This window comes from Jaculus jaculus, chromosome X (assembly GCF_020740685.1).
Source record: "Jaculus jaculus isolate mJacJac1 chromosome X, mJacJac1.mat.Y.cur, whole genome shotgun sequence".
Taxonomy (NCBI): Eukaryota; Metazoa; Chordata; class Mammalia; order Rodentia; family Dipodidae; genus Jaculus; species Jaculus jaculus.
The window spans coordinates 15139107-15154501 of NC_059125.1; the positions used below are offsets into that span (position 1 = coordinate 15139107).

The 15395-nt window shown below is 41.4% G+C and overlaps 1 protein-coding gene across 2 annotated transcripts in view; it reads left to right on the forward strand.

Moving 5' to 3' along the window:
* Window positions 1-7563, forward strand: part of Arhgap6 (Rho GTPase activating protein 6) — a 567756-nt gene extending 560193 nt beyond the window's left edge. For both annotated transcript variants that reach the window (XM_004663700.2, XM_045140877.1), the window contains exons 11-13: window positions 1565-1839; window positions 4952-5032; window positions 5668-7563. In XM_004663700.2, coding sequence (XP_004663757.1) covers window positions 1565-1839; window positions 4952-5032; window positions 5668-6359 — 1048 coding nt within the window. In that variant the 3' untranslated portion in view covers window positions 6360-7563. The remainder of the gene's footprint in view (window positions 1-1564; window positions 1840-4951; window positions 5033-5667) is intronic.
* The last annotated feature ends 7832 nt before the right edge of the window (window positions 7564-15395 follow it).

Here is a 15395-nt window from a genome sequence, read left to right on the forward strand (position 1 = left end):
TGTGGTGTTTAAGTTGTTTTCTCACCCTTTCAAACATAAATTGTTAAGCTTTTCTGATTTTGGTTCTTCAACTTTATTGGAAGCCTACAACTTTGGAAAATCGTCCTTACAGCTCTTTTCTGGCTCCTACCTATGAGGTTGTCTGATATCAGTTCAAAGAAGAGGCAGGAAAAGGACTTATTTATTCCATGTGTGTCGGAAACCAACTAGTCCTCGGCAAAAGTGCCAAAGCCCTGGCTGTGTCAGTGACAGACATGGCATATTACAACTGGCAGGATGTTTTCCAGCCCAACTGGGGGCACTAACCCTTTCTGGAAACCGGAGAAGAAGCCAGGGTCCCTGTGAGTGCACTTCCCCCATTTTGCATGCACAAAAACCATTTGGTTAAGAAATGATTGCTGTGTTTACCTTCATTAAGACCACAAAGGATTTGTTTTGAAAGAGTCAACTGAAGAAGGAAAGCAGACTAGTATAGAGTAACAAAGTAGGGCGGGAGCATTAGGGGACAGCTGCAGTCTGAAACATTTAATGAACCTGTGACCATTTCCCTTTAAGATGTCAGGGCCACTGTCTTGAGGAAGGTAGAAAGTAAAGATTTTTCCAGGTAAGACTTTGCCCAGTCTTTTCATGTCCCCAACATTCCATTTGCCTTTTTCACTTTTATTTCCGTTGTTGTGGCAATTTTCATGTGTATATGCTAATGGTCTGCTAAATACTGCCATGTATTAATCTATAAAAGAAAAAAAAACTATGGAATCATCACGTCCAGTGGATTTAAATATACAGTGTGTTTAAATTAATGATGGTCATTTTTTATCATTTGAGCATGTTCTCATACAAAAAAAAAAAAAAAAAAAACAAAAAAAAAAAAACCCTTACTCCAACCAGCAATATCATCATCTTCAGCAAAGGAAGGTGGAATTTACTTATAATAAATATTCTGAGAAAAAGTTGTCCGTAAAGCCATAATGAACCTCGAGTAAAGTACAAGCCATTGATTTATCCAGAAAAAATTCAATTCATGGCTTGGAGGACGGTAAAAGTTACAGATCAGTTTTTCTTTCCTTAATAGATAATGATCATCAGGTTTTAACTGTTAAATGGAATCAGGCATCAGCACGTTGGTGAATAGAGACCCAAATCAGTTTACTTCCTTCCTTCCTTTGCTGTTTATTTCCTGTTACATCTGCTGTGGTTTGCTGCTCTCTGCTGGCCTCACGTTGGCAAACATTTCCTTCCTTCTGGCTGACATTTTGTTATATTTGTTAGGTGTTACTGCCTGCTGCTGGCTAAGTGTTGCCGAATACAATAGTGATCATCCTCCACCACCCCCTCCTTCCTGGGTTCATGTTTCTTGTCACATTTGTTATGGTTTGCTTCCATCTTGTGGCCATTATGTGGAAACGCTTTCACCATATTACTGGATATATGTTGGAACAGTGTTCACAAGATCTTTTTGTTTCAGCCCCCAATGTTCATGCATTCATCACCTGCCATTGGAGTAATGATCGTATTGTTTGAATCAAGTTGCACTCACAAACCTGTTCTTTTCTCCTTGTACCAGAAGCCCTGACATGTTGCAGTCAGAAGTTTCCTTTTCCATGGGAGGGAGGCATTCATCTACAGACTCCAACAAGGCCTCCAGTGGAGACATCTCCCCTTATGATAACAACTCCCCAGTGCTGTCTGAGCGTTCCCTGCTGGCTATGCAAGAGGATAGGGCCCCGGGGGGCTCCGAGAAGCTTTACAAAGTTCCAGAGCAGTATATGCTGGTGGGCCACTTGCCTTCGCCAAAGTCAAAATCAAGGGAAAGTTCTCCTGGACCAAGGCTGGGAAAAGGTAACAAACTGGAGCCTGGTTAATAACAGCCAAATAAATTAAGTACCTCTCCTCTTGCTGCTTGTAACATGGGATGGGACATTTTTGTCCTTTCTCATGTGGCCCCTGATTGGTGTTTCTGCCATTTAATGAATGGACTACCTGCTGGATACCTGCAAGAGGTGGAAGGGGTGGTGAACCCAGATATTACCTTGGTCCATGCAGCTTCTAACCCTCAGACTATCTGTAAACCTAGCACATGTCCATAGGTGCCCCTTGTTTTCCCAGCTAACATTTTTTTTTTTTTTTTTTTTTTGGTTTTGGTTTTTCAAGGTAGGGTTTCACTCTAGTCCAGGCTGACCTGGAATTCACTCTGTATTCTCAGGGTGGCCTCGAACTCACGGCAATCCTCCTACCTCTGCCTCTCAAGTGCTGGGATTAAAGGCGTGCGCCACCACGCCCAGCTCTTTCTTTTGTTTTTTGACACTTTAATACATTATTTATTTTATTTTGGGGTGTTTGCTATTAGCATAATTAATCAGACATAGTAATGTGTTTCATTATGACTTTTTAATTTTATTTTTGAGAGCGAGACATTGAGAAGGAGAAAGAGGCAGAGAAAGAAGAGGGGAGAGAGAACAGGTGCACCAGGGCCTTTCAGGTGCTGTGAACAAACTCCAGACATGTGTGCCCCCTTGTGCACATATGCGACATTGCATGCTTGCATCACTCTTGTGCATAGCTATACATGGGATCTGGAGATTAGAACAAGTGTTCTTAGGCTTCACAAGCAAGCACCTTACCTGCTAGGCCATCTCTCCAGCCCTCATTGTAATATTTGAGGCAAGGTCTCATGTATCCCAGGCTGTTCTTGAACTTCGTATGGAGTCAAGGATAACCTTGAACTTCTGATCCCCATGCTTCCACCTCCAGAGGCTGAAATCACAGGCGTGTTGCTAGGGATTGAACCTACAGCTTCATATATACTATTCTCTGTACCAACTAAACTATATTCTCCAGGTCCCATTATAACATTTTCATAGAATATCCAAGAAACTTTCTGTGTCCTGACTGGGGGATTGGGGTTGTGTTTTTGTCAGTCTAAGACACCACCTTATTACTGTTGTGACTGTTTTAAAGAGAATGGAGGGATATGCAGATGGGTTAGTGGTTAAGGCTGTTGCCTGCAAAGCCTAAGGACTCAAGTTTGATTCCTCAGTATCCACATAAGCCCAACCACAAAGCCAGTTTGTTTGCAATGGCTACAGGCCCTTTCTCTCTCTCACCCCCTCTCTCCCTCTCTCTCTCCACACACACACACACACACACACACACACACACACACATACAAACACACACATACACACAAATAAAATATAATGAATAATAAAAACAAAAGAAGCAACCCACTGCATAAAAATAAAATACTCAGGGCTGGAGGAATGGCTTGGCGGTTAAGGTGTTTGCCTGCAAAGCCAAAGGACCCAGGTTCAATTCCCCAAGACCCATGCTAGCCAGATGCACATGGGGGTGCATGTGTCTGGAGTTCATTTGCAGTGGCTGGAAGCCCTGACTCACCCATTCTTTCTCTCTCTCTCTCTCTTTTCCCGCCCCACCTTTCTCTGTCAAATAAATAAAAATAAATAAATATATAAATAGAATAGTCAGAATGACATAGTGTTGGCATCCAGTTATAAAAGCATTAGTCTCCCAGTCATAAGCCACTCCCAACCTTCAGCACCTCAAATGAGTGACTGAGCTTCGTAGGAGCTCATATTCTCCTGTTACAGGTACCAAGAATAACAGTGCCTGATGAGTTGGGTTGAATTAGCAAATCCACACAAGGTTCTTACCACACAGCACTTGGCACAGAGTAAGTGGCTGATAAACGCTGTGAAACCTTTTGTCCACTACTGCCCTCCCCTTACACTGGGTGTTTCATCTCTCTGTCAAACAATATCCTGAGGTGCTCATCGAGATGAAAACTGGTGCCACGTGGGAACTGCTGAACATTAGAGGTACTCAGTGGGCCTATGCTTCCAACTCCTAATTGTGATCTCAGGGGTTATATAGTTCAATGGTAGATCATTTGGCTGCACAGGCTTGAGGGAAGGAAAATATGAGATTGAAACACTCCATATAAAGAGCCTTATCCAATAACTACTCCTCCCCAGATTGAAAGGGGTTTATAAAGAAGCAGATGGATGAATGAATGTGCTGGTGCCAGTAGGGAAGTACCCTGAAGAGAATGCAGAAGCTGGTCTATTACTACTATAACTACTATAATCAGAGATTGTAAGGCTATTGCCACCTTTTCCCTTGTGTGAGTTTCCTACTACTGCTGCCACACACTACACTTAACACAACACACAGGGCTGGAGAGATGGTTTAACGGTTAAAGCACTTGCCTGCAAAGCCAAAGGACCCAGGTTCGATTCCCCAGGACCCACGTTAGCCACATGCACAAGGGGGGTTGCACACATCTGGAGTTCGTTTTCAGTGGCTGGAGACCCCAGCACACCCATTCTTTCCCTCCCTCCCTCTCTCTCTTTCTCTTTCTGTCAAATAAATTATATAATATATATATACACACAAATTTGTTCTCTTACCTTTGAGAGGCTAGAAAGCACATCACATGACTCTATGGCCATACCACTCTGGGCTTTTCCAGCTCCTCAAACCTTCTGTAATTCTCATTTTATTGCTTCTTTCTCTGTGTGAGGCCACCAACATAGTAGTGTCTTATCACCTGCCTCTTATAAGGACCCTTGTGATTATATTGGACCTACCCAGGTTCTACAGGAGAATCTCTCGATCTCATGAACTCATAATTTAGTTACACATGCAAAGTCCTTTTTGAATATAAAATCTTTATTGGTACTGATAGTTGTAACACAGACATCGTCAGTGAGACCTTACTCAGCCTGCCACAAACATAATCGAAAAAGAACATATATTTGCATCTCTAATAGAATAAAACTTCTAGAAAGCAGGGGAGAATTGTTACTGTTTTGTATGTAACACAATTTCGAATACAGTATTTTGTGCAGAAGGGATTTAATAAGAATATTTAATTGTTGATTTCATTCTTATATGTTTTCTGTGACCTACCTTTCTGTACTTTCTTTCCTAGATATGTCACAGGAGCCTTTCAATATCTGGGGAACTTGGCATTCAACATTAAAAAGTGGATCCAAAGACCCAGCAATGACAGGTAGAGTGTCATTTTGTTCATTTGTTATTTCCAAGGCAGGGCCTCACTCTACCCCAGGCTCACCTGGAACTCACTCAGTAGCCCCAACTCAGCCATTCTCTTACCTCTGCCTCCTGAGTGCTGGGACTAATGATGTGCACCATCATGCCCAGATCTAGATGTCATTTTTAAACTTTATTATGTTTACTTTTAAAATTCATTTTCTTTAACACTTACTCATTATTTTCCATTATCTTACATGCCTGTCAAATATTATTTTGAAAATATTGAAGATAAGAGGAAAGAAAAAAATCTCTCCTTGGGCTTTCTACCCAAATACTGTAATATCTGACAATATTTCATTTCTCTTCCTTCCCTTAAACAGAAGTTGGTGACAAGTCTGTTTAATGTAGTTTGGCACCTCAGCTCAACCTGTCAGAATTTAGGCATATGTTTGCAATGACCACATGAATTGTGTCAATGATCAGAAAGAATTTGACATTTCCCTTGTTAGAAAGACTTTTTCCGGTAGTAATAGCTAAGTGTGTGCTGTAATGTTTCAGTTCTAGACGTTAGTCGTGGAAAGAAAATAACAGGCATCCTGTCAACACAGTTGTACAAACTAATTCTAGCTCTTGCCTTTTTCTCTGGCTCAGGTTCCTATGGTGACATTTTTGAAAGCAGCTCCTCCCTCCGACCTGGGCCCTGTTCCCTTTCTCAGGGGAACCTGTCCCTGAATTGGCCTCGGTGGCAGGGGAGCCTTGCAGGGCAGGACAGAGGCACTCAGGTCATTCGGAGGACTCAGACGACAGCCACCGTGGCGCAATGCAGTGTCCACCCTCCTGTGTCCCGTGTCTGCAGCACTCCCCACATTCATGGAGGCAGCAGGGGGGCCAGGAGGCCTGCAGCCAGGTCCGAGCCATACCTGACCTTGAGCAGCACCAAAGACCTCGCTGAGGGTGAGCTGGACGCGGCCTGGCTGCAGAGTGGGGCCCAGCCTTCATGCCAGAGACCTCGTGAGAGTGGCCGGGATGACAGGAGACCCCCTCCTCCTTACCCAGGGCCTGGAAAGCCTGCCTTGGCCTCAGCCCAGCAGCCCCCAGAGTCTCCCTTGTGGCGGCTCCAGAAGCCAGAAGAAGGTTCAGTTATAACTGCAGAAGAGGGAGGCCAACAGACCTCGAAAGAGCATCCAGCCACATCTAAAAAACTGAGCAGTGCCTACTCCCTCCCAGCCAGTGAGCAGAAATTGGAGCAGCCCACATGGCTCGACTGGCAGCGAGAGCGGTGGCAGATCTGGGAGCTCCTGTCCACTGACAACCCCGACGCCCTCCCAGAAACGCTGGTATGAGCCCACCAGCAGCTAGAGCCTGCCCTCCCTCAAAATGTCCTCTTCCGGTGCACACCGGGAAAATTGCTGATGAACAATTGAACACGTCCTTCTCTATCTTCTTTCACATTTTGCAAAAGCAACACAAGAGAAACTAAATCCACTTCCCAAGGTAGAGCACTCATACCCTTTTTGCCATTTAAGATAGGATTCTATTGCGTAGCCAGCCTTAGGAACCCCCCTATCACCAAAAAAATGACAATATCCAATCTAAAAACTACCCACATTGGCCCTATATAAGATAAAACTCTTGCTTTGGTATAGCTTAATTGTATTTAAGTGTCTTCAGTTTTGACTATTGTATATTCTGTAACAGATTATGTATGATAATCGATATGATATATTCACAGAGAAGACAGAACTTTTTTTTAAAATCACTTCACTTATATTACACCATGAGATATATTAAGCAACAAGATTCTATAAGTGTTCTAGAATACGCACAAGCCAGTTTCTGTGCTTTTGCCATAGCTTTTGAACTGGGGACAGCCCTCCCTTCAATGCCTAAGAAAAACACTAATGAAACAAAAGAAAATATGAAAAGCCATATTTTTATATAGTAGCAAGATACAAAAATTATCATCACCAAAGGCTTTTTACATATTGAATAAGTCTTAAGGAAAATGTTAAATTTGATAATTATGAAATTTATTTGTAGAACCTGTTGAGAAAGGATTTACTTAATCAAATGTGAGAAAGGTGGTGCCTAACAAAAAGAATTTAAAGGTTGTCCATCCCATTTTAGGTCAAATTCAATTTATGTAAACCACATATAATATATATTTATAATGTATAATTTTTATCTATTTTTCAAAACTACAAACTGGAATCCAACTAAAGTGCATAAGAGTCTAAATATACATTTAAATTACACATAGTATCCCCCTGTTCCCTGGAATTAATATTAGCCAAATTAAAAACAATTATTTGTAAAGTAAATTATGTTTGGGGAAAATAAAACAATAGCTTTGTGCTTACATTGTGCCAAAGGCTGAGAAAACATTTCTTCATTAACGTTATGTGTATTGTAAAGTGTTTTTACCATGCTTCAGCAATTTGAAATTTTTCAATTGCAAAACCATTTTTGACCAGCAGGTGGAAATTAGCTTCAGTATTTTCAGATTATTATCACTTCAGAAGAGAAAGTGTACTATACAAAATTATTTTTTTTTATAAAATGTGCTACTCTTAATTTTCATGTTGGAAATGAATTTTTTCAGTGGTGTTTCTTAAAGTTCTATCTTGTGCCATGATGAATAAAAAGTTAAGCAAAACTTTGTTCCCTGACTTTAAATCTAATGAAGGATGTGCACTCCATTTCTAATGTAAGTTCATGTGTAGTCTATACTGTCAAATTCTATGCATATGTGTATAAAGTCAAACAGATAGTTTTTAAAATATCAACATCAACTAAATAATACTGAGACATTTAGAAATCTGTAATTATCTGTTGCAAGTATAGGATGATTGTTTTTTGTCACTGAGAAAATGCTTTCACATGTGACTGAATGTCACATTTCCGATTCGGGAGCAAGAGTCATTCAATACAGTCTTTATCAGGTGCATCTGTTCTATAGGATTTAGGTGCTATATTACTCTAGGGCTTCATACTGGGGACAGGTGGGTTGAGTGGTCTTTGGGCTTTGCCATTGGGCACTGTATTTCTGCTATCCTGAAAGGATTTGCCTTCAGGCCTCACTTCTTCCTCCCTGCCCACACGCACACCAGTTATATGTAAACCCTTCAGCAAATACAATTCAGTTGAGGATTGTAAGTATCTCTTCTTAAAAAAAAAACATTTATTTATTTAATGAATTAATTTATTTGCAAGCAGAGAGAGAGAGAGAGAGAGAGAGAGAGGAGACAAAGAGACAAAATAGACAGAGAGAGAATGGGCATACCAGGGTGTCCAGCCACTGTAAATGAGCTCCAGATGCATGTGACCCCTTGTGCATCTGGCTTATGTGGGTACTGGGGAATCGAACCTGGGTCCTTTGGCTTCGCAGGCAAATGCCCTAACCGCTGAGCCATCTCTTCAGTTCCCCCTTTTTAATTGACAACTTCTATACTTACAGCCATGGTATTTCCCTCCCCTCCCTGCTTTCCCCTTCATTACTCTGCTCTCTATCATATCCCCTCCCTCTCTCCGTTCGTCTCTCTTTTAATTTTATGCCATAATCTTTTTCTCCTATTATGAGGGTCTTGTGTAAGTATTGCTAGGCACTGCGAGGTCTTGGATATTGAGGCCAATTTCTGTCAGGACAGTTGCATTATAAGGAGTGGTATCCTTCCTTTGGCTTTTACATTCTTTCTGCCACCTCTTCCGCAATGGACCCTGAGCCTTGGAGGGTGTGAGATGTTTCAGTACAGGACACTCCTCTGTCCCTTCTTCTCAGCACTATGTTGCCTTTTGGGTCATCCCAGTGGGTCATCACCTTCTGAAAAGAGAAGCTTCTCTAACCAAAATAAGATTAGCATTAATATATGAATGTGAACGTTAAGTGTAGTGATTCAGGGCAATTTGGTGAGAGTAATATATGCATTTATCCGGACAAGAGCAGGCTTTATATCCCTAAGGCTCATGACTGCCTACTCTATGGGAGGGAATACAAGCCTGGTACTGAAAACCTAATCAAAAGCCTATGTAATTGTCTCTTCTGTGCCAAACACTTTCATCTTACTCCTGTTTTCTCTGAGTTCAACTATGTTTTGACTAGTTCTTTCCTTCCCTCCTCAACCAAGCTGTCGTGTTTATACTGTCATTTCTTTTAAATTCCAGATAAAATAAGGTTAATGTCTAACAAAAAGGTGATGAGCATTATGCTATTAATCTATTAATAAATCTAAAAATAGGCAGCACAGAAAACATACTTTTGGATACATCTCAATATTGCATTCTCTTTCTCTTTTACTGAAGTTCTATGGCTGTAGCTTTTACTTATTACATGAACACTTGGTTCTCAGATGCCTTTATCATATTGAAAATAAGCTATTCTTTTTTTTTTAAGTGGGGCCTCACTCTAGCCCAGGTTGACCTGGAACTCACTCTGTAGCCTAGAGTGGCCTTGAACTCAGTGATCCTCCTTCCTTAGCCTTCTACATGCTACCATGCCTAGCATAAACTGCCTTCCAAAACATACATGAGACCCAAAAAGCTAAGTGGAAATTGAGGTCATTTATAACACACTGTAACTGCCTGAGAAGAAAAAAAAAAAAATAAGAGTGAATCTCAAGTTGGACAGAAGCCCCTTCCCAGGGCAGTCATGTCATTCATTCCTCATGAGGAAAGTGATTATAGAAGGAAGAGGAAAGCTGCAATGTGCCATATATTACTGTGAATACTCGTTCACTGCTTCTCTGTCTCTGACAAAGGGATCAGAATGTTGATATCAGAAATAGCCAAGTACACATATTTCTGCATTCTTCTAACTAGCCATTACCATATGTTTGTTGTGGGTTTTTATAGAAAAAAATATATTTTATGCCATTGGGGTGTATGCAAATTGAACAGATTCCTAAATAAATCCAGCTTGTTTCTTTGCTTATGCACATTTTAATACACATCTGCTTGGCCCAGAAACAGCATTGGGATGGAATCTAAAGAGATATCAGAACAAAGCACAGGCCTGTGCTATTTGTTGATCTGATAAGCAAACTGCAGGAGGTGGATTCTACTGAACTGAGAAGAAAGGAACTGACTGTAGAAGAGTCACACAGATTAAAACAGGAAGTCATGACCAGACAGACTATAAAGCAAGACTAAATCAGCAACAAATGTTCTTCAAGATAATGAGCTACAAACTAAAAGAAAGTTCAGATGGAGGTCACTGTGACTGATGCAGTGTGAAGATGTTGAACTAGAGTGCAGGCCCCAGTCCACCAAGGTGCAGAAAGGTCAGTCAACCAATGTCCAACAAATTCAATTGAGCCATCCCTTTAGTCTAGGATGACAAACTCATCCTAGGTTGCCTAGGGCCAAGCCAGGTTTAGGAATGAACCCACAACCCATACATTGGTGGAGTTGGGATGTAGGACACTTGACCTTGGTACCTCTCAAGTAGGGTCACCAAATAGGATAGACTGTCTAGAGTTCAGTTTGAATGCTAAACAAACAGTGGGTCCCATATTAGAACGTTTGTCCCATATGAAGACTTGAGACAAACTCAAAAAATGATTCATTCTCTGAAGTATTACATGGGGCATACTTATATTAAAGAGATTCTTCAGGGTTAGAGAGATGGCTTAGTGGTTAAGATGCTTGCCTGCAAAGCCAACGAACCCAGGTTTGATTCCCCAGGACCCATGTAAGCCAGATGCTCAAGGGGGTGCATACATCTGGAGTTCATTTGTGGTGGCTCAGCACACCCATTCTATCTCTCTACCTGCCTAATTCTATATCTCTCTCTCAAATAAATAAATAAAATAAAATATTAAAAAGAGATATCTTCATCTTACTTTGAAGTTGAGCTGATACCTACTTGCTAAATGTGACAACCCTAATCTCTGGCTTTGATATCCTGCTGAGCTCCTAATGATCTCCTTGAAATTCTCACTGAATGTGCCATGGTGCCTCAGACGTCCTGAAGGAGCAAAAGTGTGCCTCTACAGATACCGGTGGTGAGCCATAGTCAACCTGCTACTGCTCACCCACCTCCTTGTCTGGGGAGTCTCTTCCTGTTTCATAGCTGAAGCCTCACCTTTCTATTCACTGTGACAAAATACTTGACAGTACAGCTTAAGGGAGGAAAGGCTTATTTTGGCTCATCCAGGATTCAACTGAGAAACCTATTACTTGAGTATTAATAAGCCAACAAGCAAAAGTCCATCATTATTTATTAGAGTCTAGAGTCTCTGTCTTAAATACAGAGCTAGAATAGAACATTCCTAAGGAATGGGCTCCTGCCTCTGAGCTGATGTGTACCTTCAAGGGAGTACTTCTGGACGCCAGGCCCTTGATCTGTTTTTCATGGAATAAATACAGAAGCTCCAATTAATAAGTGTCCAAAGGTTTTATTTATTAAAAAAAACAAAGAGCAAAACTACAGGAAATAATCAATTGAGTTATAATTCATAAGTATACCATTTACATATTTACTAATTAACTGGAACAGCTTACACTTAATTCTAATTTATCATTGTCTTCAGATTTGCTTATGTTTCAAACTATATTGCCCATGTGATAACTTCAGTACATCAACTGATTGGTTCATGATCACGTAACAGTGCAGCCAATCAACACTTACCAGGTGTCTATCAGCCATCATGCCAAGTCCTAGGTTCCTGAATTTGAAAGATGCAAGACAAGTCTAGATCTGCCTTAAAGATGTGTCAACCAAGAAAACAGCCACTCCTTGTGAACAGTATTATTAGATGCCCCAACAGTAGATGAACAACAGGTTGTTGAACAAATGAATAGCGGAGTCCACCCATCTATCTAGAGAAAGCCGGAGACAGCACACAATGCTGCCTTCTGAAGTGAAACACAACAGGAAAATTTCTGGGAGTGGAAGAAATACCTGAGGGAAACTTGACATTCTGAAAATGACATCTTGAAATGTTTGTTTTCAACAAGCCCCATCCCTCACTGTCAGTGTTCACTGGACCCTGCATATTATACAGCCAGCCAAACCTAGTCACATCTTTTCCTGGATAAGGACAAAATTTCAGGAAAGGAAGCTTTTTCTCATACAGATAAACCACTTGGGGACCAAGAAGCCAAAAGGGTCTTGACCTGAGACTATCTCACAAGGAAAGAGTAGGAACCCAGGTTCCTGATGCTGCTTTCAGATTTTTGTTCTCTTTTGGAGTCAGTTGTCTTGATGTGTTCATACTTTTTCAAAATTCATAACCTCTAATGTTATAGTATTAGCAGGTGGGGACTTTTGGGGGATGGTTAGTTCATGGGGATAGACCCCACAGCAACTTTGCTCCTTTTATAGTGAGAAGTATCAGTCATGAAACACAGAGCCCTTACTAGCCACTGAAGCTGCCCTGTCATGATCTTGGACTGTTAATCTCCAGAACTGGGAGAAGTCAATGTCTATGGTTTAAAGTCCCCAGTCCAGGGCTTGGTTATAGCAGCCTGAACAGATTAAAACACTTGCCTAGTTCCAAGATCAAAACGTAATGTTGAATCCAAGCCACAAGACAGCAACTTCCCCACTCCTAAAATCTGTTCCAGCTGTTTTCCCGGACACAGGCAGAAAAAGCAGGACCTGACCTAAACTGACCCTGAATAACTCGCAGAATCAGTCTTCATTGAGATAAAACTCAGGACTCAAATCAGGGACCTTGAGGGTTTAGGTTAGAAATGAAAGCATCGTGAACAATTGCAGGACAGACCAGAATCACCTGTGAGTACCACCCACTCACAACCAATTAGCCTTTCATTGCTTCTTCCTGGGCCTCTTCAAATCTCTAACAGTCAGTTGTGGAGGCAGAAAAAATTGAGAATCCTTCTTTGCCAATCAGCCTCCATTACAGCTCTCTGTCTTTGCAAAAACCATTTATGTTAGTTTCTATGCAGTTGGGCAGCGAGCCCTGGGTGGTATAAACATTGGGCCAATAAAGGAAACAGAGGACAGATCCTCAAATGTCCCCACAAGGGGTGGGAGCAAAGCTGTTTCTTGTTTCCACACAAAAATGACTGCATTTCCTTATAGGGTAAATGAAATTAGGAAGGGAATTAGAAACAGGTTTCTTCCTGGGAAAGAAACAGAGAGAGTCAAGTTTCCGATGTCTTTTTAACCTCGGATCACTTTAAGAACATGAGGGCAGATGTGCCATGGGACTTTATCAATAATATTTTTTGAGGGTTTTTTTTTGGTTTTAGGTGTTTAGGTGTCACTCCCTGAGCCTCAGTTTACCTGTTTGGAGGGAGTTTGGGGCCCGCCTTCCTTTCCCCTTAAAGAGACATTATGGTGCTTATGCGAAGGTTCACCCTGACGAGTATCTTTCTTTTTCTTTCTTTCTTTCCTCCTTTCTTTCTTCAAGGTAGGGTTCCGCTCTAGTCCAGGCTGACCTGGAATTCACTATGGAGTCTCAGTGTAGCCTTGAACTCACAGCAATCCTCCCACCTCTGCCTCCCAAGTGCTGGGATTAAAGGCGTGCACCACCACACCTGGCTCCAGATGTAATGTATTTTGATCATATTCTCTCCTTTACCTTATCCCCCTCCCATTCCTGAAAAACTCCTTCCTTCCCTTCCTACTTAATGTATTATTTTTTGGTGCCCCACTGAGTTTAATTAGGGTTACTTGCATGAATATGGGTGAGGTGTTACCAGAGACAATGCATCTTAATAGTGGCTTCACTACCTGCTGTAAACAGTATTGGAGAATCTAACTCGGGTTGTTAGGCTTTGCAAGCAAGTGCCCCTATGTACCTAAGTGCCCTAAGTACCACTATGCCATCTCTCCAGCCCTGCCCACCTTATTTTGAAACAAGATCTCTCATTGAACCTGGAGCTCTGTGATTTGGTTAGACTAGCTATCTAGCCATCCCTAGTAATTCTGTCTCTGCCTCCCCAGTGCTGGGATTACAGGTGTGTGTGACCCACACCAAGCTGTTTTACATGGATCTTAGAGATCTGAAATCAGGTCTTCATGCCTGCATGGCAAGCATTTACCCACTGAGCCATTCCCTCCCGCATGTAGTGATTGTTAAGTAACATGGATTTGCTTAGATCAACTACTCATATACCTATCTGGTAATACTTAAAAGTGACCCTAATTGGGAGGACTCTCCTGTTATCTTTCCAGATTCTTCCTGGAGGAATATAGTCAGAGGACAGTAGACTGTGGAGTGTCTTAGCACTTTTACTTTTGGCTTTGCCCCAGAACTACCCCTTACTTGCTGCTGATCATGTGGTGATGCTTTTCCTTCCTGCCTACTCTACTCTAAGTGCACTCAGGTATCACCTCACAGAGCTTCCAAAACTCTATTAGACCTGTTCATTATTCTTATGTTAGAGCCATGAAAAAGAAGGAACCAAAACATTAAGATCACACAGCAAAGAAAGACAATCACGTTCTAAATAGCCACCTGACTTTACCATATGCCTTCTTTTTTAAAAAAAAAATTGTTCATTTTTTATTTATTTATTTGAAAGTGACAGAGAGAGAGGGAGAGAAAGAGACAGATAGAAAGGGAATGGGTGCACCAGGCCTTCCAGCCATTGCAAACGAACTCCAGATGCGTGTGCCCCCTTGTGTGTCTGGCTAACGTGGGTCATGGGGAAATGAGCCTCGAACCGGGGTCCTTAGGCTTCACAGGCAAGCGCTTAACCGCTAAGCCATCTCTCCAGCCCCCATATGCCTTCTTAATCACTACACACATGGTCTCCAGACTGTGACAATATAAATGACTGTTCACACAATTCTGACAGTCACTACAAGGGTGAGATAGGAAATATAGACTGCTTCATTGCTCTAGGGAGCAATAATTACAGTATAGACACACAGAGACCTAAAGAAATCACAAATATACATTAAAAATAATTATGTAGGGCTGGAAGAATGGCTCAGAAGTTAAGATACTTGCTTGTAAAGCCTAAGGACCCAGGTTCAATCTCCCAGTACCCATATAAAGCCAGATGCACAAGGTGACACATGTGTTTGGAGTTCATTTACAGTGGCTAGAGGTCCTGGCATGCCCATTCTCTCTCTCCTAAATAAATAAATAAATTTAAAAAATAGTTATGGAAACCCTAACCTCCCCATTATAACTATGAAAAGTTCCTTAAATTGGAATTCTACCAATATCATCATTTCATTTACAGACTGTGTTCCAAAAGCTTGGTTTTTTGCAGGTGGGGGAACACGTTTTGTCATTTTGTGTTCTCAGTATGATGCACACAGGAGACATAAGCTTTAAGAAAAATGTCAGCTAGTGAATTCCTGGGAATACAAAATGTTAGTATCAAATTCCTCCTGGAACGAACCCTCCTTATGTGTTAATACTTAGCCTGACATACATTTACATTTCCTGATTCCAAAC